At 37.1% G+C, this 27,472-nt stretch overlaps 1 protein-coding gene across 1 annotated transcript in view; it reads left to right on the plus strand.

Annotated features, from left to right (window-relative positions):
• The window catches only part of VIPR2 (vasoactive intestinal peptide receptor 2), a 57,122-nt gene extending 32,031 nt beyond the window's left edge, over nucleotides 1-25,091 (plus strand). Inside the window, exons 5-13 of the mRNA XM_074157011.1 lie at nucleotides 4,255-4,352; nucleotides 8,729-8,870; nucleotides 11,826-11,976; nucleotides 12,882-12,942; nucleotides 14,273-14,342; nucleotides 19,695-19,786; nucleotides 22,986-23,115; nucleotides 23,202-23,243; nucleotides 24,918-25,091. Coding sequence (XP_074013112.1) covers nucleotides 4,255-4,352; nucleotides 8,729-8,870; nucleotides 11,826-11,976; nucleotides 12,882-12,942; nucleotides 14,273-14,342; nucleotides 19,695-19,786; nucleotides 22,986-23,115; nucleotides 23,202-23,243; nucleotides 24,918-25,091 — 960 coding nt within the window. The remainder of the gene's footprint in view (nucleotides 1-4,254; nucleotides 4,353-8,728; nucleotides 8,871-11,825; nucleotides 11,977-12,881; nucleotides 12,943-14,272; nucleotides 14,343-19,694; nucleotides 19,787-22,985; nucleotides 23,116-23,201; nucleotides 23,244-24,917) is intronic.
• The last annotated feature ends 2,381 nt before the right edge of the window (nucleotides 25,092-27,472 follow it).

The raw sequence follows: 27,472 nt of genomic DNA on the forward strand, positions 1-27,472 counted from the left end.
TTTCATGAGTCTTCAGCAGCTTTGAGATACACGCTTGTTATGTTACAGATTCACTAGGACTGTGTGCAGTTACCAGTAACAGTATGATGGCTGCTAATGTAAGGACACATCACAAACCTGGGATTTTTGAAAAGTAAGCAAAAAATAAGTACTTTTGCATGACTAGAATTACAAGTCAGATGAATTTCATCTGACTAGATTGTACAATGCACTCATCTACATTTAATCCAGACAGCGTAAGCCTTCTCTACAGTCAAAGGAGATCTAGTCTTTGGAGCCTGGGTGGAAATTATATCATCCTAATTTCTTTGAATTGCCACAACGAATCACATGAATCATAGTGTACAAGAGTGTTCTTCTCCATTGACTCCCCCCATCTTGGGAGACAATGAGTAATTCTGTTGAGTTGCCTACCTTTTAGAAAGATTATATCCCACTGTTAAATGTATTAAGCTAAGTGAGTATTACCTTATTCATTTCACCTAGTCATCAGTAGTTATTTGAAAGGTTTTAAAAGAATATGTTGTAGTTTTTCTTCATAATATTATTACTGAGAAAATAGACTTGTGGTATCAGAAATCCCTTGAGAGTAGGACCTCAGTTGGAAATTTGGAATTCCAAATAAAAGTAAAACAAATGCCAGACTTCAAATGTTGGCCTTCAAAACAAGATGAAAAAAAAGAATAAAGGAAAAAAATCTTAATGGAAATAAAAACCAAACTGTTGTAGTGCTTTTACTGCCCGATGGAAAGCTGACCAAATCAGTGGAGAAGCTCCTGGGACAGAGTCATGTTGTCTAACTTTAGACGTCTGTCATCTGTATCTGCACTAGTCTCTCTAGGTTCCATTCATACTTAATGAAGAATAAGTAGATGTTTTTGCTTCACTATCCTTCTAAATTTATTTAGATGCCTGTCTTAGGGTGACATGCTGCTTCTATTCATTGGTTATTAAATGAATCTTGATACCTAGCTCAGATGGCCTCATCCTTGCAAAAAATCAGTAGCTATTAGTGCATCTGTTTCTTTACTGTACTGTCCTGCACTTTATTCTAACTTGTTCTGAGGAGGTAAAGAGGGGCTGTGCTTTCCTGAGCATGGAAAACATTTACAGGAAGGCAAAATGGCTATCCTAAAATTAACATTATAGAGATCTCAAAAAAAAAAATTCCACAAAAAAATGAAAATATAGTTGAATTACATAAACCAGATAAATTTCAGTGTTTTTACTCAGTGTAATGGATTCCAAGAAAAGGGGAAGTAAAACACATATTGAGTTCAAATTGTTCTTGACATGAAGCAATGCAGAACATATAAGCAGAATCAAGGCTTTCCCATGGGATCATTGGTCTGACTGCAATTTCCCAATAATGACTTCTGGTCCAGAATCATTCCTATGAAAATCTTAACGCATGCCATCTAAATACTATAATAAGCGTGGATTGTTAGAGTCTGTAAATCAGTTGATTTTGTATTCTTAATTTGTGAAAGTATAATGGGTGCTCTGTCTAGGACAGGAGTGGGGGAAGGAAAAGAATGTAGGAGCAGGGCAATCATTCTGAAATGAAGATGGGCAAAAATATGGAAAAAGTCAGCAAAGGCAATGCAGACTAAACATAGATATAAATTTGATATACCTGGCACCAAACAATTTACATATTTCCTAAACAAAAACTTCCAAGGCAAGACAAAAATTAGGAGAATATACAAACTCTGGCTACATCTGGTATGGGTGGGCCTTTTAAAGCATTATTAACATCATAAAAATGCAATACATAGGTGAGGGGATTATATGATAACAAAAGTGGTGGTTGTTTTATAAGCAGTGAACTTGTTGAATTGAAAATAATTGCATCAGAAGAAGTGATCAGAATACAAGAGATTTGTTCTTACTCATTCAGAGTAGAAGACGAATGTGAAACATTTCACCCTGTGCATCAGGTTTTCTTATCTGGTGGGCACTGACTTGGCTGTCTGTGTTCAGAACGTCAGAGTAGGTGCTGGAACAAATTTCTTGGGTCTCTCAATCATGTCTGTGCCAACACAGTCAACCACATCAAATTCTTTCCAGTCATTTACATTCACATAGTTACCACATATTTTAAAACCTGAAAGGCTGAAATTTAACTTGCGAATCAAAGTTTCGGAAGTGGGGTATTTACCTGAGATGTAGGTGTCTAATCATCAGTGTGTGGAAACAGGGCTTGATGTGATGGCCCAAGCACAGGTATCTAGTGGTGTTTGACTCGTCACTGCCATTCCAGCAAAGAGGCCCTTTGTCACATCTGCCATGCAGGTGTCCTGGGTACTAAGGTTAACTTAGGAAGTGCGGGTTAGATGAGTGGACAGTGAGATGGATTGAGAACTGGCTCAATGGCAGAGCTCAGAGAGATGTGATCAGGGGCGCAGAGTCCAGTTGGAGGCCTATAACTATTGGTATTCCCCAGGAGTCAGTGCTGGGTCTGGTCTTGTTCAATATAGTAATCAGTGACCTGGATGAGGGGACAGAGTGTACCTTCAGCAAGTTTGCTGATGACACAAAACTGGGAGGAGTGGCTGACACACCAGAAGGCTGTGCCACCATACAGCGAGACCTGGACAGGCTGGAGAGTTGGCTGGTGAGGAGCCTAATGAAATTCAATAAGGGCAAGTGTAGGGTTCTGCATCTGGGGAGGAATAACCCCATGCACCAGTACAGGTTAGGGGCTGACCTGCTTGAAAGCAGCTCTGCAGAGAGGGACCTTGGAGTCCTGGTGGTTGTTGTGGTTTGAGCTGGGGTGGCCACTAAAACAAACAACAGATGCTCTTTACTTTTTTTACTTCTCTCCCCTTCAGAGAAGTGAGAGCATCTCCCTTTAGGGAGAGAAGGATGAGAGAAAAAAGAGACTTATGAGTTTAAAAAGAAATTAAACTACTCTAATGAAACGATGGAGATTCATTGTCATTGCAACTTCTTTTGCAAATTTACACAGTAGATGTTGAGTTTTTGATTTAGAGACCATTTGTACACTCAGTAGAAACGTGTTTTAGTGGGGTCTGCAAATGCAAACAAGTTGATAACAAATGGAACATGTTGTGGAATCGCTGTGCACCATTTCTAAGCTTTACACTATGTTTGCAACCCAAGATTGTGTAAAGATTCTTCATTTAGCATTTCGTTTAGTCTCTTCCATATCTGTGCAATATTTGCTAAGTGAATGTCCAACTCATTTCATCATGAATTGGGATTGCTAAAGTTACCTCTTCACTTGGCCTTTTATATGATATAAAAATAAATATAGTAAGTGATTTGCTTTTCTTTTTGCCATCTTAGTTTATTTAAAAGTATTGCTTCCTTGCTACTTTTTACAAACATTGTTTGAGAAGGTGATATAACCATGTGCACTAAATACTGAAATTCTGTCTTTTATACATAGCACATTCTACACTGCTATTAAAACCTTTAATTTCATAACTTAGTAAAAAACTTTACAAGCTTAACATTTTATCTAACTTCAGTGGAAAACAATGTCAGTCTAATAACTATTGTAGGCATAAATGAAGAAGCGGCTTAATTCTGAGAGTATTTAGCATTATTTTTCTTGATGTAATTCAAAATAGGGTTTAATGTAGTATGTTACTGGTAAATTTACAGATAACTGCAGTTAATCAGCAAACTGTGCACTTCAGTCTGTTTTTCCTCTGTTGAAAAATTTCCTTTCCAAGTTTTAGCAAATAACTTTACTAAAGAGAGAAAGGGTTGTTTGGGTCACAATTTAATAAAGTATTTGAACATTTAGATTAGGAAATTAATGAGACTTAAATGTGTCTTTAAAATTAAACTCATGTATAAATGCATAACGAAGTACACTGGAGCAGAAGGACTGAGAGAGATTCTCTCTTTCAGAGATAATCCATTCTTTCAAACTGTGGCTCATTCTTCCCAGTTTGATTGTGTTTATGGAAGTTGATGAATCTGACACTATCTTTGACCTCATTGACATGGAGTAATCAGCTGAAATTGTACCAGCTAAGTCTTGTCTAAGTTTTGAGTTCCTGAGGCTGAATTTTCTACTGAGATCAATTGGCTTGAGATTTTCCATTACAAAAATACGTTGGAATAAAGACAAAACATTCTCATCATGTACTGTAGAGCAAAGAGTGAAAATAATGCTATTTATTTAGCCTTCAGAGCTATTTAATGGAAAATTATATTATTTCACAGTCAATTTTACATATCAGTAAGTGGTTTCTGCATATATATTTTTCTGTGCAGGTCAACTTCTACGTAAGGGTGAAGGCAATTTATACTCTTGGACACAGTGTATCCCTGATTGCTCTTACAACAGGAAGTATAATTCTTTGCCTTTTCAGGTATGTATTTTCCATGACGTACAATGATAAGATGGTTTTAACTGTTATGTGATTGCTCAGATATTTAGAAAACACATCGGTTTTACACTTTTCCGAATCAAACAGCTGAGAATAATGTAATGCTAACTTAATTTTTGCTATCACCAGTCATATTAAAAAAATTCAAAGCACTTTACAAATTTACAGACATTACAGCCCATGTGAGAAAGAATAGTCATTTAGGAATGCATTATGTAAAACATTTTCTATTTGATTATTAAAATCAGCATCTTTAATTGCTCTTGAAAATTAGTACGATGCTGGTCTCAGCACTGGACAAGTGGGCAGCCATATTTTGCAGAAGCTTCTGAGTGGTCTCCAGGGGTACTATAATCAAAGGTAACCAAATGGGGTTGTAAAGGTATGGATGATTGTGCTGAAGAATAGTACTAGGTGTGCAATGTTTTCGTTAGGCAGTTAGGAAAGGCAGTACTGTCTGTTGGTTTTGCCTAATTTCTGGGAGTTTTCTGAGACTGAAAACAATCTCCAACTGGTAAAAGAAATTGTAAAATGGTATTATCAGTGTCATAGCTCTTCTCCGTTTCTCCACCTTCATGCCTTTATGTATCACTTCGACCTGTCTAATAGAATAGCCTTTATATTCTCCATTATAAGCTTCACACAACTTTTCTATTCCACTCTGCACCAAGAAAAACAAGAAAATGCATCTCTCAGATTGATAGAAAAGAAGTAGATATAATATGTAGAGGACAGCATGTTATTTGTCAGAGCCTCATTCCTCTGATGAACTATTCCTATGGTGAGTTCTGTAAGCCTTTCAGTCTGCCATCAATTTTCTCAATATTTAAATATTCAAAGGCTATTCAGAGCAGATACATAACCATAATTATATTTTGGAATATCTTTGAAAAAAAATGAATTGAGTCACTCATGGTTATCTTCTTTCTGCCAGCAAATGCTACAGGCAGACCGTGCATTTTCAAAACTGCTAAAACCTAGTAACACATTTAAGACAGTGTGTTGTAGCCATCTGGATGTTGTCCATCACCAGAAGTCAGTTATAACAGATCAAGAATTTCAGAGGTATAGTCAAACCCTTCAACTTCAGTTTAAATATCCAAGTTGAGAAATCCCCAATCTCTCTGTTGAGTCAGTGGAAAGACCCAGGCTTTTTTTCAGGGGGGAACATAGGGTCTTCTAAGTCTCCTCCTAAATAAGCCTGTTTCTTTGTTATCTACAGGGAGCGTAGGGGCCTCCTAACATAGTGAGTTGAATAAGGAACCCAAATAAGTTGTAAAAATTCAGTATATAGTTCAGTATATAGTTTCCCAAGCACATAGCAAGCAGACAGTTATTATGGAAGGCTGCAGCTGAAGTAAATTGTAGACTATCAATAACAGAAGTAAATGCAAATAACTATGTGTGTATGTCTGTCTCTTGGACATGTAGGGCATACCATATGTTATGGTCATTTTTAAGGAAAATAGGAATGTTTCTGTAAGTTTTAACTTTTTGCTACTCAGCTGGTTACACCACCTATCCAAGAAACATACTTTGCCCAGAAAGGTCCCAGGATTCTTTATAGAGAATGCCAATATACTGTTTATAAAGATCAGTCACTCACCCCTGAAACACATTCAGGGGTTGTGAATGTAACCAGCAAACTTTCGCCTTGCTGTGTTTAAAAAGGAGGACAAAGGAAAACTCTTCTAAGTGAAACTATCTAAAGGAGATTTGGTGGTTAAGTAGTGAGTTAAAAATCAGAAGTTACTAATGCAGTAAGGTTGTAAAAATCCTGACTACATCCAGCAGGATTAGGATTTGATCTCTGGATATTAGTAACACAACAGATTTTTAAAATTGTGCATTCTAGATTTGTATGTTTATGCTTCAAATTATCCTGCATTTAATCCTGGATATATGCAGTATTTTTAATGAAAAAAAAATGAAATAATGTGAAGTTTAATTTAGTTGTAGGTAATGTGTTCATGACAAGAAAATTCTTTTTTTTAAGTATTATGACTTGACTTCTGCAGTCCATTATATATTGTTATGTACTGTCTGGCAGAACAGGAACAGCCTCAGGGCTTTGAGGTTGTTCACAATATCACCTATAAGCACATGAAAGGCAGAACTGTTGGGTGGGGAAAGGAGAGTTATTTCTGAAATTTTCCATACCGTTGTGATGTTCTTTTTTACATTTCTTCCAAAGAACTAGACTTGACTTTAATCTTTACTGAAACATTATATGGGTTCCCATTATTAATATCTGTAAAGGACACATTTAGAAGCATTGTGAAAGGAAAGGATTTTATATCTGGCTAATCTTTTAATCTCAAAACAAAGACATAAAACGTGAATATCTGTAAATACCTTGCCAGACTAAACGGACAGCATTTTTCAGGTTACTGTTGTGCCACTCCCCACATAATACTCTATGTACTTATTATAATTAAAGCTAATTGGTAACTTTCTGGCACAATATTTTCCTGTTGTAGGTTGCCAACTTGTCAGGCGCATTCTTACTTCTGCAAACTTAATTTATAAATATCAAAGCTAATAATTTTGATTTAGTCAAAACAAGTTACTTTACCCTTCTTAGAATGCAAGTTTCTATTTCTTCATTCTGAATGTCTAAGTTTTAATATATCATGAAGTTTTAGAAAAGTAGAAATCAAAATGTTTGAAAATAAATAGTATTTTTCAGATTTTTTTTTTTTAAAAAGTTGGTTTGTTCCAACCCAGAGTGAAAATAAATTGTAGAACAGCGTATTTCTACATAACTGACATTCTAGATCTTGCTATAGATCTTACTATACTTCCTTCGAGGTTACTCCTGTATAACAAAACCTTCCCCAGAAATGTCAGTTTCTTTGATATGTGTTTTCTACCAAGGAGAAAAATATGAATCTCCGCAATTTCTGTAAGATGTGCGCTCATGTGCATCAGCTGTCTACAAATCTTCTTCACTTGGTAGTTTTGTATCATGAGGTAGTCATATCAAAGAAATAAACATGATAGATTTTGATTCATTGTTAAAGAACAGTATTTCTTTGTTGTTCTAAATCATCGTACATATCCCTTTCTTGCCCACTACCTCCAAAATGTTGGTTTTACAGCCTTGTATATATCCGACATTTATTATTTCAGCTACTGAATGGGATGAAGAAGTAATAATCTAAATTAGTTACTCAAGAAAAATATTTTCCTCTCTTTTGCAGCTTGCAAGTATCTGAATTCCATAGGAACATATGACGCAGTCCAAAGTAATAGCAGTATTTCAGTTTTTCTCAGAAGCCGTTTCAGCAAAGGACACACATAGGCACAGAAATCACTGATTTTTGTCGGCTGCTTTAAGTTCAGCCTGGTGTTCTGTCCTTTGCCAAAGTGGGGGCTAGCAAGATGGATCTGTTATTTATTTCCCTATACTCACTGTAACTTTGTGTGCTTTAGTAGTTTCAGAATGGATTATTTAGTGTTCTTTGGTAAAAATCAAAACATGAAGACTGCTTGGAAGCTGCCACTGCACACCACCATAACATCCTATTGCATCTTCATTCTTTCATTGCTCATGCTTGCTAAAATGCCCTGGCTCCTGGCTTATTTCCAGGTGCAGTTCAAGGTGCTGGTTTTGATCAAAAAAAACCCTTAGCAGGTTGGGTTCTGGGGCTTTGCTATAATAAAGTTCTGTAAACTGGGAAGATCTTGAAGGGAATGTCTTTTAAGTGAGAAGCCCTCAACGTATAACTTGCTTCCCCTGGACACTCATTCACTTACTTGGAATATTTAATTTGTCATTTGTTTGTCAGGCTTTCACATGGCTGCTAGACTAAAGAAGAAAAGTTTTACATCTCACTGGATAGAAAGGATAGCAATCTAATGCTTTGAATGCATTTTTTAATTGCTCCTGCATACACTCACATCATAGGATGAAAAGCCATTGTATAGCAAAATACAGGAGTTAAAAAATTAAACCAGAAAATAATGGATGAGAGCATATCTGAAATATATCCAGGATAATCAAAGTTTTATTTGGAAGAAAAACATGGGGATGAGTGCACACGTAGAAGGATGTAATAATCTATGTATATTGTCAGTTTATGTTAAAGTGTGGGAGAAATACCACTGGGATCTTTTCATCTTACTGAAAAGGAGTAAGAAATACTTTATTTGTATATTTTGGACAGCCTATAATGATGATGAGGATGATGATGATGATAAAACAGCAAGACAGCACTGACAATATGACAGAGGAGGAAAGGGTAGACTCTTACTCAAGGTTCATATTACGAAGAAATGACTGGAGAGTAATAAAAGTCTATTCAAGAGCTTTCTGTCTCAAAATCTAAAATGTTTGTTTTTAAATCTCTTCTTAGAAAACTTCATTGTACTCGGAACTACATCCATCTGAACCTGTTCCTCTCTTTCATTCTAAGAGCAATCTCTGTTTTAGTCAAGGATGATATTCTCTATTCCAGCTCCAACACAGCTCACTGTCCAGAGGATCAAACCTCATGGGTAATAAACCTCATTCGCTACTTGGTATAATACTGTTGTGTCACTAAATTTTCCTCCCTGATCCTCTTATGTATTTAGGAATACCAAGCTGTCAGTGTAGACAATTTTGTAGAGAATATAATGACTAGCAAAATGGTCTATTAGAAGTAGCCAGAGAAAGAAGGTTGCAGCACAGGAAAGAGAAGTTAATGTTGTTTTGCATGTCCATGAAGCGACAGCATGTCATCTTCCACAACAAATCGTGATCAGCTATAGCTCAGAATAATTATGGCCCCTACATTAATCAGCTGGGAGAGTTTAAGACAAACAGGAGTGCCATTAGCTGGGAACGGTTAAAGGCAGCTCGACTGGAAATGTTCCAGCAGGTTTATCAGGGGTCCAGGAAGTGGGCCAGTATCAATGGAAGGAGAGAAATGAGTCAGGGAATTAAATATTTGCAGGAGTTCTCTTTATTAACTCCTCTGTACTTCCTGGCTATGACAGAAGTGTTGTCATCTCCATTCTTGGCAAGCTAGTACATTTACTGCATTTTCATGCTAAAAAAGTCTCAAGTCTTGCTGTTAGAAGACTGACCACTATATGATATTCCCCAATCTCTGCCTCCATTGTTTCAGCAAAAGTACTGCAAAGGAACCCTTCAGACATTGCTGAATACCTTCTGAATTTAATTTACTACAGTTTAAGCTTGAGAGAAAAAAATTTAAGGATGATATTTTTATGTTGATTAAGCCATATTGTCCCAAAGCATAAAGTTCTTAGCAGTGACTACCAAGCTGCGTGTATGAATTCATAATCTGGGATATTTCTAATGAAGACAAATGGGCTCCAAGTTAGTAGACTCAAATCAGACAAATTAGTTAGTATGAAGAGTGCCGGGGTAATCAAAAGTTCTTAGGTCCTTGAAAGATTAGACAGCGGACTCTTAAAATACTACTTGATTTCTGCTATTTCTTTTATTCTTCAGTTATTTTTGGCTGCAAAGCCTCATACTTTCCTAGTTGAATATGTCCATTTTTGTGGACTGTTGAGCAATTTCTGTTAAATTATACGTGGGATGATCTGACACCAGCTTGGCAGGATGTTTTGTCTTGCATTGGTTGGATGCTGCCTTTCTTCCGTTACAGCATGCGGGGTTTGTCCCTTTTGTCACAGTTGTGTGATGTTCCACAGGTCTGCTGCATGCACAGATGTCTAAAAGCACACAATTCAAAACGTGATGTAACTAGGTCCTGGGTCTGAATGACACACCACCATAATTTTGGCTGACACTCTACTGAAAGATACCTTCGCTGTGCAGCATCTGATCTGAAAATACGCCTGATACAGGATCAGCTCCAGGAGGAAGGGAAAATGTTTTGATGTGGGATTCTGATATGTAAATCGAGAATATAATACAAGGGAATATTGGAATTAAAAAGAGATTACAAAAATTTTAGGCTTTCCTGTTAATCTGGTTGTAAGTGGTCTTAAGCGTAAAAGCAAATTTCAGCTTGCATTTTGAAATGTTTAACATTCTCCATGTTAAACTTTCTGTCCTATTACTGGTCTGCAATGGATATCCCTTCAGTGGATACAAAGTTCAGAGGGAAGATTAGCCTTACCAAATGAGATGACTGAACTAAGCTGTTTCTTTGGGCTTCTGTCTTTCCCGCTGCACAGTTTATCTCATCTGCTTTAAGACTTTTTCTGGACATGCCTGTCTCTCTTCATGAGCTGTTTGAGGAGCTAGTTGGCTAGTAGGGGGCTAGCTTTCACCAGAAACCTTGCTTGTAAGCAGCTAAAATTGGGTAAAATGAATTCAGCCCTTTGGGCTCTTACTTACTTGGCTATATAGGCACATGCACAGGCATAAATACAGGCATGTGTGCTACTTGGGATGCACTGAGATATGTGAGACACCACAAGGGACTGACGGATACAAAAAAGTATCTCTGGGATATGGTCTATGCCCTTCTGGCTTAGGAGCTGGTGACTGGGGTTCCTTGAGGGCATCTCACTTCATAATAGGTACCTATGTTTAGACAGGAATCAATCGCTAAATGAGTAAGTTACCTACTTAGTTATTTGGTGTGCTTGGAATTTTAGCAGAAACAGTGGCAGTATGAAGGGTATTTAAAATGGAGAAAGGAATAAAGCAGGCAGAAACTAGAAGTTTTATTTAGTCCATTTTGTTTAGTCTGTTACATTCACCGTATCATCACATTTCTCAGCTCGGTTTCAGCAGAAACATTTTTATGTTCAGTTCTCACATCCCAGATTCCTGCTGGGAAGTACCAGCAGCCAGCACTGTGGAACATCAGCAGCACAGACATCTGAAAATTAATTCTGAAGAGCATCATGCAGACTATAAGTATATTGGGGCTTCATTTTATGATACATGCTCATGTGTTTTGTTAATTAAAAGACACTAAGCCATTTTCTAAAGGGAAAACAATTTTTAAAAGTCCAGTCAACTTTATCTTCTAACTCTATTTAGAATATTCATCATGTAAAGTTAAGTTGTATTTTTCACACACTTTCCCATTTAGCCTTGAAAAATTAATAAAGTCGTTTCTTTCTTAATTTTCACTATGTTAGAAAGCCAGCTGGGATTTTAATATATTTATTAGCCTCCCAGTAGATGATTATTTATTCTAATAGCCATTCATTAACTATTGCAAATGCGTGCATTTATTCATAATCACCACCTTTTACAATCTTTATGCTATGAAGTTTTCAAAATTTGTGAACAAATTTTCTGAGAGCCATCTAAATAATTTTTTTATAATTCATTTTCATTTTATATAAAGAGTAACATTTACAATGTCTCAATTTGCTTGAATTAAGAAAAAAAAAATTCTACTGGACCTGGGTTACTAGTATTACATAGATAGTTAAGAGCTATAGTATATATCAATAACAGAATAATACAGCATCTTTCCTGCAACAACTTTGATCCCTATTCTCATATTTCAGGTGGGCTGCAAGGCTATTTTGGTGTTTTTTCAGTATGGTGTTATGGCAAACTTTTACTGGCTCTTAGTTGAAGGACTTTACCTGCACATCCTCCTTGTGCTAATATTCTCCCCAAACAGACACTTCATGATCTACCTGCTGATTGGATGGGGTAAGAACTTAAACAACTTCCAATAATATTCTTTGTTCTGTATGTATGTATTAGGTTCAATATTTCATACCACGGTAATCACACCATTTCTGTTGGATGACTCCTCAGGCTCACTAGTTCCTCAGTTCAGGTCCAGCACAGGTTACAGCCACTGTACCATGGGAGAGAGCACAGAACTGCTGAAGCAGAACTGCTAGCTTGCTCCTTGGCATGGCTCTGACCTGTGCCAAGCTGCACAGCACCCAGGGGTTGTTCAGGATATAGGGCTGCCACTGCAAAACAGATGATTGAGGCTGTCCTAATCTGGGAGGAAAAAGAAAGTTTAGCTGCACAGCCACAGCCTATGCTATGCTGTTTGCCTTTTTGGAAAGCCCAATAACATTGTCCCTCTGGTTTTAAATGCATGTATTCCTTTCATTTCCAGAAAGTGCAATGATATTTATACAGAGCACTTTAAAGCTTCCAGTAATAGGTGGTCATAAAACACTTAGGTATTGCTGGGAAATTGGAATAAACCAGTGTGTGGGAATGGTTCCTTATGAAATGATTTACACTTTGGTTTTATAGTGTAGTCCTTGGAAGTGAATTGGGGATGCGTAACTCGTATCTATCTCCCTGTAGGTCACTCTGACAACTTGAAAGAAACCAAAGAAAGGCATGTTCTTTGTGTGTTAGTCATTATGGCTGCATTTTTATAAGAAATGAACCCACTTCCCTGCAGTCTTTGTTTGTTATATGTTGCTTAACGTCATGTAGCTCATCAGATGGCCTTTCCTTCCATTCACTAAACCGTTTGCTATATGCTGTATATTAGGGGAATAATCGGTTACTATCAGAACTTTCTTTCTCTTTTTGTGGACTTATATTTTTGTAATCATCCTCTAACCCTCTTTGGGATTTTTCAGGAATTCCTACCATATTCATTATTACATGGACAGTGACACGGATCATTTTAGAGGACACTGGGTAAGCATGTGGGGGAGAGAAAGCTTAAAACCTCCAACTGTGCCAATACAGTCCTTGCCTTGGATATGGTGGTTTGCTGTTCCGAAGGGGAAGAGCACAGAACTCAAATTTCAGAGATGGCAATAAAGGGACAGGCATTTAGGAGCATTTCAACATGCTCGTTGTTTGCTGTCTATGTGAAAAACTCTAAAGGCAGGAGAGAGCAAAGAGAACTTATGAGTAACATTACCCCTTGAGACCCACATAAAGAGCTGTCTGCTTTGGAAGTCAAAATAATACTTAAAATAGCCGGGGGGGTGGGGGGGGTCCTTGGGTTCAGGGCTGCAATACAGTGCAGTAAGATGCTGGGCATTCTCATTTGCTAACTAGCAACTGGAAAGACTGAAATCTAGATAACTTTGGATGTATCTAAATTACATTCCCAGAAGTGAAACAATGTGATGTAAACATATGTAAGATGGATGTAGTTAGGTAAAATTATGACCAACTAGAGCTAGACCTGACTCCTGGCATGGGAAAGGGAACTGAGATAAGAATTTTGTAGGAAGATCAGACTTGCTGCTCCTGCTGGTCCCAAGGAATAGGAGAGCATTCCTAGCTAGTGGGACAAACAGTTTTCATGCTCTTTTTTTTCAACCTGACTAATATTTTTCAATTGATTCTGTAATTAAACTGAAAAATCATGTCCTACATAATTTCTAAGTTTTATTTGCAAGAACCTCTAACATAAACTGAAGGCTAACTCCTTTTTCCTTTGTCATTATGATCACAGTTAGAGGAATTCTGAAGGGTATTGCTCTTGTTTAAGATTAATCTTTCAGAGCACTTATTCTCAGAGTATTTGGACTAAAAGTGCCTACAGTGAAAATTAAATTTGCAGTTTTTCCAACAAAGTTTCAGGTTCAGTCTCATATTTTCCTAAACCAGTCCCAGTCATCTGTAACCTAAATATCCCACAAGGAAATTATGTCATTTCATTTGTATCTGTCAGTTGCTTTAGATCTTCTTGCTACCCAGCGGCTGGTGTTAGGTCCTTATTGGAAAAGTGTCCTTACACAAAGTGAAACTAAGCTTGGTTTCCCTGAAGGTCAATGTCCTTCATGATTTCTGATGGTGCAGTCTAGTGTGCCTGATTTTTCAGCTGATTTGAATATGCATAGTAAAACCAGGGAAATAAAATTAAAAGCAGAAAAAGATTGAATGCCAAATTCTAGGCTAGAGCAGGCATTGTTTTAGTGTGCTTTGACTTGTATATAAGAAATACTTCTCATAGGTGTTGCTTGCCAGATGATATTAATGTCAACATCATTTTCCTTTTTTTTTTTCATAGTTGCTGGGATACAAATGAGCATGGTGGTCCCTGGTGGGTTATACGAATACCAATTTTAATTTCTATTATAGTAAGTAAACTTTGAAGCATGAATTATAGATCAGTTTAGCATTGTGCACTGCATATAGCCATTATTCTTCACTGCTACTTACAGATAGGCGAGAATTCTGTTTTAATGAAAAGAAATTGCGCTGTAGGAGAAACATTAAACAGATGCCAAGGCCATTAAAATTTGTTGCCTTCAAAATTTATCTGCCTCCTATTAAATGAGCAGTTGCTTTTATTTGTATGTTGTTCTTTCTTTAACATCTCTCCTGTTGACGAGCCTGGGAGAAGCAAAAATCTAATTATACTTTTCAATGAATTGCAGATTTGATTTTGTTTGTAAGTAGCTAGCCCTGCAATTGAGAATCTGATATTATTGCAGCCATAAAAAAATATGGCTGCATATATCTTTCTTTAATTGGTAGCCTACTGAAACAGATACTGAACATGAAGTATTTGCAAAAGGATACCATTCGAGGATGTTTCATGCAGCTTTTCCTGTATGGAGTTGAGGAAGTTTCATGCGGCTTTTCCTGTATGGAGCTCATTAGAATTACTGGAGAAGCATAATAAAATTCCTGTTCGTTGTGATGATTGTGTAATTAATTTGGGCATAGTATACTATGGTTATATGTCCATTTCCAAAAACAGTCATGATGCAAATTTATACATTTCAGATACACTTGCTTTATTTTTAATATTTTAGTCAGAAAAATTAGGACATCATTAAATTACACAATATTTCAAGAAAGTCCAGATTAGCCCAGCACTTACACTTGGGCTCACCTTTCAACCCGTGCCTGCTGAAAATCATTTTGAGAGAACCTCCTATCATCTTCATCAGAAGGAATTCTACAGTGTTTAAAGAGAAAGCATACGAAGAAATGGGCATGCAACAGAACAGCAGCATGAGGAGAATATGCATACCTCAAAGGAGCTGGAGAATGAGGGATGGTCCAGAGTGAAGAAAACATGCCAAAAGATAAAAGCAAAACAAACCACCTGGTGTTTACAGAGAGATGAAATTCTAGTCTCCGGATGTTCACTTTAAACAGTTAGCTGGTAGACAGCTGACACTTCATGTGCCAGAAAGCAGTGCTTCTCCAAAAAAGTCTCAGACCTGGAAAAGGAATTTGTCCAAGTGCTCATTGACAGACTTGAATTGCAGCTGGATCTTAGCAGAGACTGGAAAATGAGTTTTAGGTTAAGAAAATGGAGTACTAGTCAGTCAGCAAAAGTCCAGTATATCATAAAATGTGAACCAGAATCACTGTTTGAGGCAATGGAACAGTCATTCTCCTTATTTTTTTAATTATTCTATTACTGATTTGATACAAAGGGATTGTAAGACAGGGAAACATTTTTCCAATGACCTTTTTTGACTTGCCGGGTACGCATTTAGGATCTGCTGTCTCCTTCCAGATACGTTTCTTCCCTTAAACAGCATGTTTTAGGGATGAGAACAACTAAAGATGGCTATGTGATTCTGCAGTGCCAACTGTGTGAAGCCACTTCTCCAATTAAATGATTCTTCAGCTGTTTGTTAAACTTAATTTTGCATTTGGGAAGTTAAGCTGTGAAAGAAGAATTCAGAAATACAAGTAGTTATAAAAGCAGTGATAGTCTCTCTTTCCTTCCAGATCAGTAACATGTCTTGTTGGAGCTTTGAACTACAACCAGCACGTTCATAGTGGCAGCGAGGCTGCTATGCAGACTTACTGCTGTGGAAAATAGAGTGTACATTCATAGAGCAAGAGTAGCTAATGAAGTGTCATGTAAAATTGATGACTGAATAATACTACATTCATGAGAAAATAATTTTCAGTATGCATACGCTGTGATAAACTCAACTTTTCCTGTTACCTTCTAGAAAAATTAAAATTCAAAGATTCAGATCTTTGGATACTGAGGTCAGTGCTGCCTGCCATTCAACAGCAAAAACAGATCACTGCAAGTTCTTTGGATGGGTGTTGTGAGAGTCATAATGTTTCTCAATGGAAGCATCATGTACTTAGATGATACTCACACAAAGCCTTCAGTCTGTTCCCAAAAATGTAGGAAGACTGGAACACTTAACAGAGAATGGTGACAACGATGATCAGCAGTAACAAATGGCTTCAGTAGTAGGAAGGACATTTATGTTAGTGGTCAATGAGGTGAATACGGGAAATCTCTGAAAGACCCTGAATTTCAGGAAAATAAAGGAGAGCAGAACACCTGAGCTGAGAGCTGTCATTGACTGTCTTATGTAATGGCACGAGAGAAAGCCCAGAGTATGGCTGATATTGAAAATCTTTAAGAGGAGGAAGAAGAGTGAAGAAAAGAAGAATAGAATAGAGCCTGATTGTGAAGATGATGCCATGAGTATACTTTTGAAAGAAGGAGGAAATCAAGCAAAGGTTTTAAGGAACAATGGTTTAACTGCATTAGATTGAACAGGAAGTTCACTCAGTCTTTGTATTCATCCTCTTCCATTGATTTCTGTGTTAACTCCAAAAATGTTCACTGCTTAGAAAATTATATTTTCTATGAGTTTATTATCCAACAGTAAATAGTACTGAGAGCAATAGGGAGAGCAAGTTCTGAAGTCACTTCTCAAAGTGGGAATAGCTTCAGTTAATTCAGTGTGTCAGAAGCCTCCCCTGGCATCTACTACTGACAATTTTGGCTTGAGAAAAGTTATTTGGCAGGCTTCCACACTTCATGCTGTACACATTTCAGAGTTGTTTAATTGGGGGTGACTATTCCAAACCGTTAATTTGGTGTACCATTCATATTCTTCATTAGTCAAATCAAATGCCTTCACAGCTGCCTTCTCCATACTTCCACTTGCATAAACTGCTCTTATTTGGGAAGGAGTGGTGTTCAGGTGGAAACAGTACTTCTGTCACATCAAAGTAATCAAAAGTTTATCTACTTATCTCACATTGCAGGTAGTGTAAGGGACTGAATAGCAGGAAAGAAGCAACACGAAGATAGTTTAAATGATACACGCTCAGACAATGTGTTTAGACTCAAAAACTTACTTTCAGAAGAAGTCAACCAGTAGAAAAGGGTATCAGCAGCATCTTGCCATTCCTCCAGTGAAGAGGCATCATTCGTCATGACCCTCTTGCAGTTTCTCTGCCTTCACATTATTTTCTCATTTTACTGGTCTTAGATATTCATTCAATGATATACATATTCTATTCAATTTAAAGTCATTATGCTGAAATGATTTGATGGGACTGAAAAGCTGCAATACTAAGAGTAAAATTCCAGGGCACTGCTTGTTTTATATTTTATTGAAATGTACTATTCTAAATCAGATATATACTTTAAAGAGTTTTGAAAAATGATCAATTCAATAGTAATCTAACAGAAATTAATTTGCTCCACTGTAGTAAGTCAACGGCAGTTGCTACCTTTAGATCTTAATATCCAGTTTCCGCTGGCTGAATTTGCAACCTCAGAAGTGCCAAGAACACTTACAAACTCCAAAGAATGTATGTTTTTCCTTAATCCAAGATCGTGTTTACAGACAGAGAGATGTGTTTGAAAACAGAGTTTAAAGTAATACATGAATGTCAGTCAAGAATGGGAGTCACCTGAGTGTAGTTTTGCAGCTAATTTGGTGCCTCAGAAACCAAATGGATGACAGTTTATTCTGTTACAGTAGAAAGTAGGGATGCCTGTCAAGAACAAGAAGTTATTCTGACAATCCTTTTGCAAGTACAGAATAAAGATTTCTTCTCCCATTTTGTGACTAAAAAATATACAATGAAATGGAAGCTCTCTCCTTGTCCAGTAATACTAGGTCCAGTGCGTATGGCAAACTAAATGTATATCTCTTGGTCTGTACACTCTGCTGTGATAAGTCTGTAGATACAACCAGAAAGAATACTTGCTTCTGCCTGTTACTTTTATACTTATCCTTGCATCAAGGAAAACTTCAAATTCATCATCTGCTTGTAAAATGTGTGTTTACTTCAGTAAAGGCCTATATTTTCTAACATTTCTTATTTATTTTTCTTTATTCAAAAATATTAGATTTTGTTTTCCTTATTTTTTATTTGATCACTGACAGTTCTTGTCACTTCCCATCACCTGTCATTTCAAACAAAATATTGAATATGGAAGGACATGTAGTTGCTATGATCATAGTTTATTTATTAACATCACTGAGTCTACTGGGTATTTCAGAGAAGACACTGAAATTCATTGAACTTGAAAAGCTTACAGACAAATTGTTAAGACTGGAAAAAGAAGAGTTCCAGCTATACATCAAGGCAGAGAGAGACAGAAGGTTTATAGCAGCGAGGCAGGCACTCTCTGGTTGGGTACCCAACCTCCTGATTTTGGGCTTTGGGATGGCGTTAGTTAAAAACAATCAAGTTCTCATTTTCACAGTCATAGAAATTTTTTCTCTAGGTTGATTTCTTCTAAAATGTGTGCATTTGATGCAGCTGTTTATGTAGCTGTAGATGTAGCTTTTAGCTCATATTGTTGCTGTGAAGGTGTGGATTCAGAGTGTTCCCTCACGTTAGTACAGGCATGCCATAATTAAAGTGCAGTTTTCTTGACTGCACCAAACAATTCAGCATTATAACAGCTGGTGAACACAAGATGCCAAAAGCCAAGGATAAAGAACTAATGGGTGTGAGATTTAGGATTTACTGAGTTTTATACTTCGATTTTCTAGATTGATCAATGTCTGAACGTAACTTTTTTAATGCAAGTGCCTGCATTGCCTTTCTATGAAATATAATATTACTGTTCTGTCTCAGAGGGCTGTTACAAGAATAAAATGTTAGACTGCAAGGATTCAGTTGCTTTAGTGATTATTTCTGCATCGATATCCAAGACAGTTACAGAGATACTTGTGAGAGGCCCTTCCCCTGCTTGATGTGCTGTGATCACCTGTGCAACAATCTTTTCTTCCCCAAATTCAGCTAGAATATTAACAGTAAAGGTGAGAGGTAAGAGAGGGTCAAAACTGTGTATGGGACTCACATTTTCCTTTGGGCTTGCAGTCATGAATCCACACAACAATTCAGGACAATGCTTAATTGCCCCAAATCACATCCAATGTCCCATACTGTAGGAAACCTGTCTTCAGCTGAGATTTTGGAAGGAGGGCATTGCTGACAACTGGAGCTTTCAAAGACTTTTGCCAGCCAGACTAGAACTGTTGGCCATGCAGAGATGCACTGGACATAACAAACTTAGAGAGGCAGAGACCAGACAATAGGTTTGACAGTGTAGAGTTTGATGTGTTCTGGCAGGAGGTACACAACACCCACTGCTGAGTTGATTTGTCTGACTTGATAAGCATTTCATTGTGATGCGTATTGAGTGGAGAGGTCAGAAATCACCATTATATTTGTTTTATTTGCAGGTGAATTTTATACTTTTCATTAGTATTATAAGAATCCTGCTGCAGAAGTTACGATCCCCAGATGTTGGAGGAAATGACCAGTCACAGTACAAGTGAGTCATATTTTTAGATATTATATACAGAACCAAAATAATCTCGGTAATATTTCCTATGCTGGAACCTGCTACCAACATTTGCTGTGATACTATAACTACATTTAATTCAGAAGTACTTTTATGTGTGGTTTAATGAAGATCTTATCACTAAGCTGAAATTAGAGATGAACATTGGGGGCTTTTTTTGTCAAACAGTAAATTCAATAAAAATATGCAATTTCATAAAGACCAACAAGCTATTCTTGAATTTGAGTTTAATCCACGAATGAATATGCTGATACAAAAAGCATGGAGAATAGTATCTTTCTTTTAATGTATTAATATTTCATTTCGACGTAACAAAATTTACAAGTTCAAAACACTTTGCTTCAACATCCTTAAAATTTTTTTTTTTTTAAATTTTTCATGTCTAAAATACTTTTTGTTGCAATATTTACATATATTTTAAGAGCTGGAAAGAAGTTATGTTGTCCCCAAAAAGTAAAAAATGAAATACAACGTTTAATGTTGATTTAAAATAGCATCTCTATTTTTCTAGAGGAAAACAAGTATTTCTGATTTAGATCAACTTCAGTTCTCTTTAGACTTTCTTTTTTTTCAGGTTTTGGTTTGAACATCAAATCCTAACATCCATTGTTTCCACAGCTTTAGAATCAAGGAATCTTGGGGGGCAATTTAAATACATTGCTAAAATTGGATTTGTTCTTTATTATATTGCCATATCAGTTACTGTTGTTTATTATAATAGCTCCTGGATACTGTAATCCAGAATCAAGAGTTTGTTGTAGTAGGTCTTATTTTAAAGCCCAGATATATCAATACTTCAGGATGTAAATATGATATTTCAATGACAGAACCTAACGTGAACACTGAAAGTTTAAAACATGCAAGTGGCCTTTGAAAATCTTCTCCTGGATAACACCTTTTCTTCATTTAGAAAATATTGAATTCCTGTCCTAAAAGCAGATAAAACATGGTGTGCTAAAGTAAAGCATATCTTTAAAGCCAAGAGAACTAGGACCTTATGTGTTCTGTAAACAACGTGGCACATTTGATGCAAAAAGTGAAGAATTCTGATGCATCATAGAAAAAGTGACACAACTAGATTGCCATAGAGTGAAAACGGTAATTTTTTGTGTTTGCTGCTTGAATTAACTAAACGGGGGGGAGAACCAAATCAACCTAGATGAGATTATGCAGTCACCACAGTGTTATTTAGGACAATGACTGAACTATGGGCAGGAAACCCCTCAAGTTTACTTCTCGTGACAGGAACTTTTCGTTGTTTCCATGTATTTTATGAAAAAGAGGCATTCCCTTCCTATCAGACCCATGATTTTCCACAGTTTACTGTAGCACTTCATAGTATAAAGTGTTCGTTAATAGCAACCTTGTCCTTCATTATTCAGCCCTGTGAATTCTTTGCTTTCATCATTTGATTGCTCGATTAAGTTTGGATTGGATGGTCTTTAGCCGATACCCATGGGAACAGTAGATTAACTTCCTCAAGAAATACTGCATCTACAGAGCAAATTAAAAGTCTGGAAGACTCATTTTTCAATATGCAAATGTATTTCTAAAATACAGAGAAGAATAAGGCTATTTTGTCTGTCCCTTTCCTTCACTAAAATCTAAGTGCAGTATGGAGAAAGTAATAGCTAGACAAAAATAATTAAAACACGAATGGAGTGAAAGTGAAATATGAATCTAAAATGAATACTACTCATGCAAGTCACCATTTTTCTTCCCTTCCTCTGTCCCACTTGCTTGTACCTGGTTCCATCTTTTTTGTTGCTCATTTTGCTTTTGCAGTGGGTAAGGTTAAGTTGAAATGAAGCATGTTTTCCATTTCCCTTGGGAACGCAGGAAATTTGCTGCCATCATCATCTCCTCCAGTTGTAAATGAATTTCTTCTGCCAAGGAAATCCTATTTGTCCCACTTACTGGTATCACCTTTAGATGTGAATGTTTTACTATTCTTGAGAAACTTTGCTGTCAGAACTGATTATTTCCACATAAACAGATGTAGCCTCTGGGACATTATGAACAAAGGAAGGCCTTGAAGACTGACACAGAAAAAATAAAACTGCTTGAAATACCTTGACTTTTCTGTTAAAATAGGTGAATTCACAACAGCATCCTTTCACTGTTGAATCAAGTTATATTCATCAAGACAGTAATGAATTATGGGACTCAACATTAGAACTTGAATTTTATCTGATACCAGACCTCCATTATCACGCATGACTGATCCTGTGTGATATATAAAACTGATGTTATTAGAACGAAATAAGTGAAAGATAAGGCATAATTAGTAATTCATCCTTTCAGTGGTTTCACAGGCAGTTGTCAGAGCTTCTCTGCTTAATAACTTAAAGTTCTTCCTTAACTTCAGTAGTGTGTTGTGCTAAAATGTATTATGTAAGTGACAACCTTGAAAATTAGTAATACCATCGGTATAGTTATGAGATTTTAGTATGTGCGGAAAAATCTGAAATTGCTTATGAAAACTCCCCAGTTAGGATTATTCTGGATTACATTTCCTAGGTATTGTTTGCATACTGTGTATGTGCAATGTAAAACCTAACCATACAGTTGCACATTTAAAGGAAATTAACATCAATTAATTTCAAGAGAGAGATTTTACCTTCCATACAGAGGATCTGTCAGTATGACTTTGCAGGAAGGCATTATTCCTTTCTACTCTGAACCCTTTGTGCCTGGTAAAAAAATATCTTGAGAGATCTGATGGCAGCTTGTGATACTTTGCTGAATGTTGTCCTGTGGAATAATGCGGTAAAACCCCACCCCAAAAAAACTGTGCCATGAAACCAGGCTGGGAACTGGATTTGTGTCAAAGACTCAGCAGAGGGTAGGTCCTACACCAGAGGGCAACTGAAAAAGGGTCTTTTAGTTTAGAGAGTCCCTGAAGCCTTTTGCCTGCGTTTGGGAGAGTTGAAGATCACCAAGATCAAGTATAACATGGAATTGCACATGTTAGTTTATGAGGTTACTATGTGGCTAATCTCATAGCAAGCCTGAAAGGAAAACAATTTGCAATAAATGACTCTTATTAAGACTGTTTATAAATCTGAAGTCTTACAAGGTTTTTGTAAACAGCATTGCATCAGGTTCTTATCTTAGTAAAACAAGAGCTTATTATTAACCTCCAGCTTTTTCTCTTTTATGTACCCAGGAGACTTGCAAAATCCACGTTGTTGCTGATTCCATTATTTGGAGTTCACTACACAGTGTTTGCTCTATTTCCTGACCGCAGTTCCAATAATTATAAAATAATTTTTGAGCTGTGTTTGGGATCTTTTCAGGTAAATTTTAAAATTTTTATTCAAAAGAAGTTTTATTGACCTAGGTTGGTGCTGTCTACTAACTAAGGAATATTGTCTCCTTCCAGGGGCTGATTGTTGCAGTCCTGTATTGTTTTTTGAACAGTGAAGTAAGTCTCACCTTTCCTACTGAGGGTGGTAAATACTGTTTTCAGTAAATGTATAAGTGCCCCTGTAATTCCACTCTGATACATGAAGCTGTTTTAGAAGATGTTTGCTTTCCTATTTATAGAGTATATATGTGGCAGTTTCTATGCAACAGGAGAAATTAGTGTATTTGGGTGAAGAGTTAAGAGCTGTCTGAAATCTAATTCCTTGCAACTGAGGTGTTAAGTGTGTCTCCATTATTTAACGTGATCTAATTCTAGCTCTGTTACAAGCAATGTGGGTTGTGAGGTGCAACAAATCTAAAAATTTATCCAAAACTTGAAACACCGTTTATTAAGTATTTAGGGGTAATCTTCTGACAGAATCTAATCCCCAAAACAGCAGCAGATTTTCAGAAGTGCTCAGCGTGTAGCATCTTTCCTAATCTCAGCTGAGGAAGATGTGAGGAATTCCTTTTGATGTCAGCCACTTTTTAAAGTAGAATATGCATTAAACAGCATGTGGAGTCTGACAGGAGGAATCTGTCTGACGAAGACACCTGCTTGCACAGGGAGTTGACATTCAGGTCTACTGAGTGCTATTCTGGTCTTAGATACTCATGAGATGCCTGATTTTGGGCTAATCATTTGATTCTATGCTTTTAAGTATGTGTGACTAATAGCTAGATACCAAAAGCTAATGTTGCAGCACAAGTGATACAAAACTGATTTTGAAAGTGGCCTTGGGGCATCTTCTTACAGACAGTGTAGATACAGTCTTCGCCTCAGTTTTGTAATCTTTGTAAAAACTGATTTGATACTCTAGAGGGAAGGGATGCCATCCAGAGGGACCTTAACAGGCTTGTGTAGTGTGCCCATGTGAATCTCATGAAGTTCAACACGGCCAAGTGCAAGGTCCTGCATGGGGGTCGGGGCAGTCCCCAGTATCAGTACAAACTGGGGGATGAATGGAATGCAGTCTGGCAGAGACGGACTTGGGGACACTGGGGTATGAAAATCGGGCATAAGCCAGCAATGTGTGCTTGCAGCTGAGAAAGCCAATTGTATCCTTCATTGGAAGAAGCATGGCCAGCAGCTCGAGGTGGTTGTCCTCAGTACAAGAATGACATGGACCTGTTAGTTTGAGTCCAAAGGAAGGCCACAAAAATTATCAGAAAGCTGGAATATCTCTCCTGTGAAAAGAGGCCAAGAGAGTTGAGGTTGTTCAGCCTAAAGAAGAGAAGACTTTGGGGACACCTTATTGTGGCCTTTCAGTATAAAAAGGGGGGATTATAAGGAAGGTGGAGAAAGGCTTTTTAGCAGGGCCTGTGGTGACAGGAAAAGAGGTAACAGTTTTAAACTGAAATAGAGTAGAATTAGATTGCATGCAAGGAAGATTTTTTTTCTATAAGGGTGGTGAGACACTGGAACAGGTTGGCCAGCAAAGTTGAGGATGCTCCATCACTGAAAGTGTTCAAGGCCAGGCTGGATGGGGCTTTGAGCAACCTGGTCCAGTGAAAGATGTCCCTGCCCATGGCTAAGGGGTTGGACTAGATGATCTTTAAATGTCCCTACCAAGCCAAACCATTCTGTGATTCTATTCCTAGAGGTTCCCATTTGACAGCCAATAAGTGTGGAGAAGTTCCCCACATAAAAGAACATTTTCAGCCCATCTTGTGCATTTTCTTTTTAACACAGGTGCAAGGGGAGCTGAAAAGAAAATGGCGGAGTTTGTGCTGGAAGCAGACAGCGGGCAGAGATTACAGACTCCACAGCTGTTCCATTTCTCGAAATGGATCAGAAAGTGTTTCGCAGCTCCACCGGAATTCAAGGGCTCAGTCGTTTATGCAGACAGAGACCACCATGATATAAATCAGATACGTCCCCCAAAACATGAAAAACTGTGGGATATATGTCATTCATTATACAGCTTGATGTGATATTTTATAAAATGTACAGTTTAGTGCTTTGCTTTTCTACATGTTGGTATTTGGGAAATTGGTTTGTGCAGACAACCAGTTAATAACAGACACCTGCCCCATGGATGCTTTCTGCTTTTTTTTTAAAATGGTATTCCTATTAATTCTGGTGTTCTCCTGCAGTTTACTAGCTGTAACTATTCAAAAACTCATATACTATACTGGTCCTTTTACCCTCCAACATGTCTACAAGATAGATGTATGGTGTCCTGCTTTGGTAGATGTTAAAACAGTTAAGATGGGAAACAAGAAAATTCCTTACACTTTATTTATACTTAAGGAAACATTTTTTTCCTTAAGGATTAGGAAGTTCTTTCCTAATTATGGAAAACAAAATAAAAATAAAGAAATATAGGACTATAATTAACCACACTGGGAGTTTAGTGTGCTAATCCAGGAAATCATTAACATTATACAGAGGGAAAAAAGCTGGTACTTCTCAGCTAATTGTATACATTTCAGAGATTTGTTTCTACAGAGTTTAATTCCAATCCTGCTTTTCTTTTCAGAAGTGCCTGGGTTTATGTTTCGGTGCAGAAAGTGGGGCTCCCTTTGCAGTCTGTACAGAAAAGGTTACTGTAATAGTTTTGATGAAAACATTATAATTTTGCAATAATGCTATTACAATCACCGGTTGTTTTTTTCTCTTTAAAATCAAAAAGATTTGTGTTGAACTTTTATTAAACACCTTTCTGAAGAGGTGCTTTATTGCTAGAGCTATCTGGCGTAGGATAAACAGCCTTGGATAGCATATTACCCATTGAAAATATCATTTTTATATAATATTTTCATTGAAACATGTCTCTAGAACTATATACTTGGCAGCTAAAACAATGAATATTGCAATAAAGTTACAACTCCCATTTAAGGAATAATGTAAATTCTTTTAGCTCAGTTCTGTTCTGTATCTATCTATCTGAGCTGTTTCAAAATTTAGTCCTGACCATGACTCCAGCAAAAAAAAATTAGACAGAATCCCTAAAAATTACCATAAAAGGCATAAATAAAAGGAATTCTAAACAACGCCAAGCCTCTTATGTAGCCACTTTGTAAAAAAAAAGGCAGGGAACTGACAGATTCTTATAAACACACACAGAACATTTACACTCTTTAAAAGAAATAAACCCAGTGATGTTTACTGCTCATGTCACGTTTAACCATGTCCACTCTAATTATTTGCATGAGTACCACTGAACTATAAAAGTAATTGCCCTGATCTTTTAGATCACAGATGTATGGAGCTAGCAGAATCCACAGTCCATCCTATTGCCAGGTAACGGGAAGAACAGCAGCAAGGGCATGTCTTGGCAGGCGTACATGTGCACTCTTGAAAATATTACCAGTATTGGGGGTATTGCTGGCAGCTGTCAATGTGTCCATACACCTCTCGGTCTGATTTAATTTAGCTATTTATCAGTCAAACACAATTTATTTTAATGGAATTACCCTGGAGTGACACAAAGTTACGTCAGACCAAAGACAGAAAAGGCCCCACAGTTCACAAGTCACACAGAATGAGTAACTGTGAATCATAGAATCACAGGATCATAGAATGGTTAGAGTTGGAAGGGACCTTAAAGATCATCGAGTTCCAACTCCCCTGCCATGGGCAGGGACACCTCCCACTAGAGCAGGTTGCGTTACACCAACCCTTACATAGTAGGTATTAGTTGGATTAAACAATAATCATATGGTGATTTTTTACTTTGCCAAATTTGGTTTTAAAGAAGCTATTGATCACCTCCAGTCATTCAGAGTGTTTTCTGCTGTCACTTGGTGAAGTAACTATGAGAATCTGGAGTGAAGTAGGCTGCCCAATGCCAGTCCCATGGGGTCTAAAGATACCTCCTACTTAAACTAAATATATTCCCAAAACTTTAGACTCAGAAACCACTGCTAAACATTAGTATTTTTCCTGGGTCTCTGAACAACCTTATCAACAAACTCTTAACTGCAAATATACGAAGATAGATTGGAGCTTTGGGGGCTGCTAAATTCAATAGGTCTGTGCACTTTAGGCTTCTTTATGTGAAGCAACATTGGGACTGCTTGGCTCCCTAAGACATGACATGCAGGATGTACTTTTCCCTCAAAATTTCTAGGGTAGAAAGGCACACTTGACAAGCATTCAGGCAAACTCATCTTTATGTTCAAAGAAGGCTTGTTGAGTGAGTTGGCACACAGACAGAGTGATGGTATAGAAATAGAGATTTCAAGCAATCGGTTCCACCAGTCTGTTCTGCATGATGCATCACCAATTATACATGTTTATAA

Source organism: Numenius arquata, chromosome 12, assembly GCF_964106895.1.
Source record: "Numenius arquata chromosome 12, bNumArq3.hap1.1, whole genome shotgun sequence".
NCBI lineage: Eukaryota > Metazoa > Chordata > Aves > Charadriiformes > Scolopacidae > Numenius > Numenius arquata.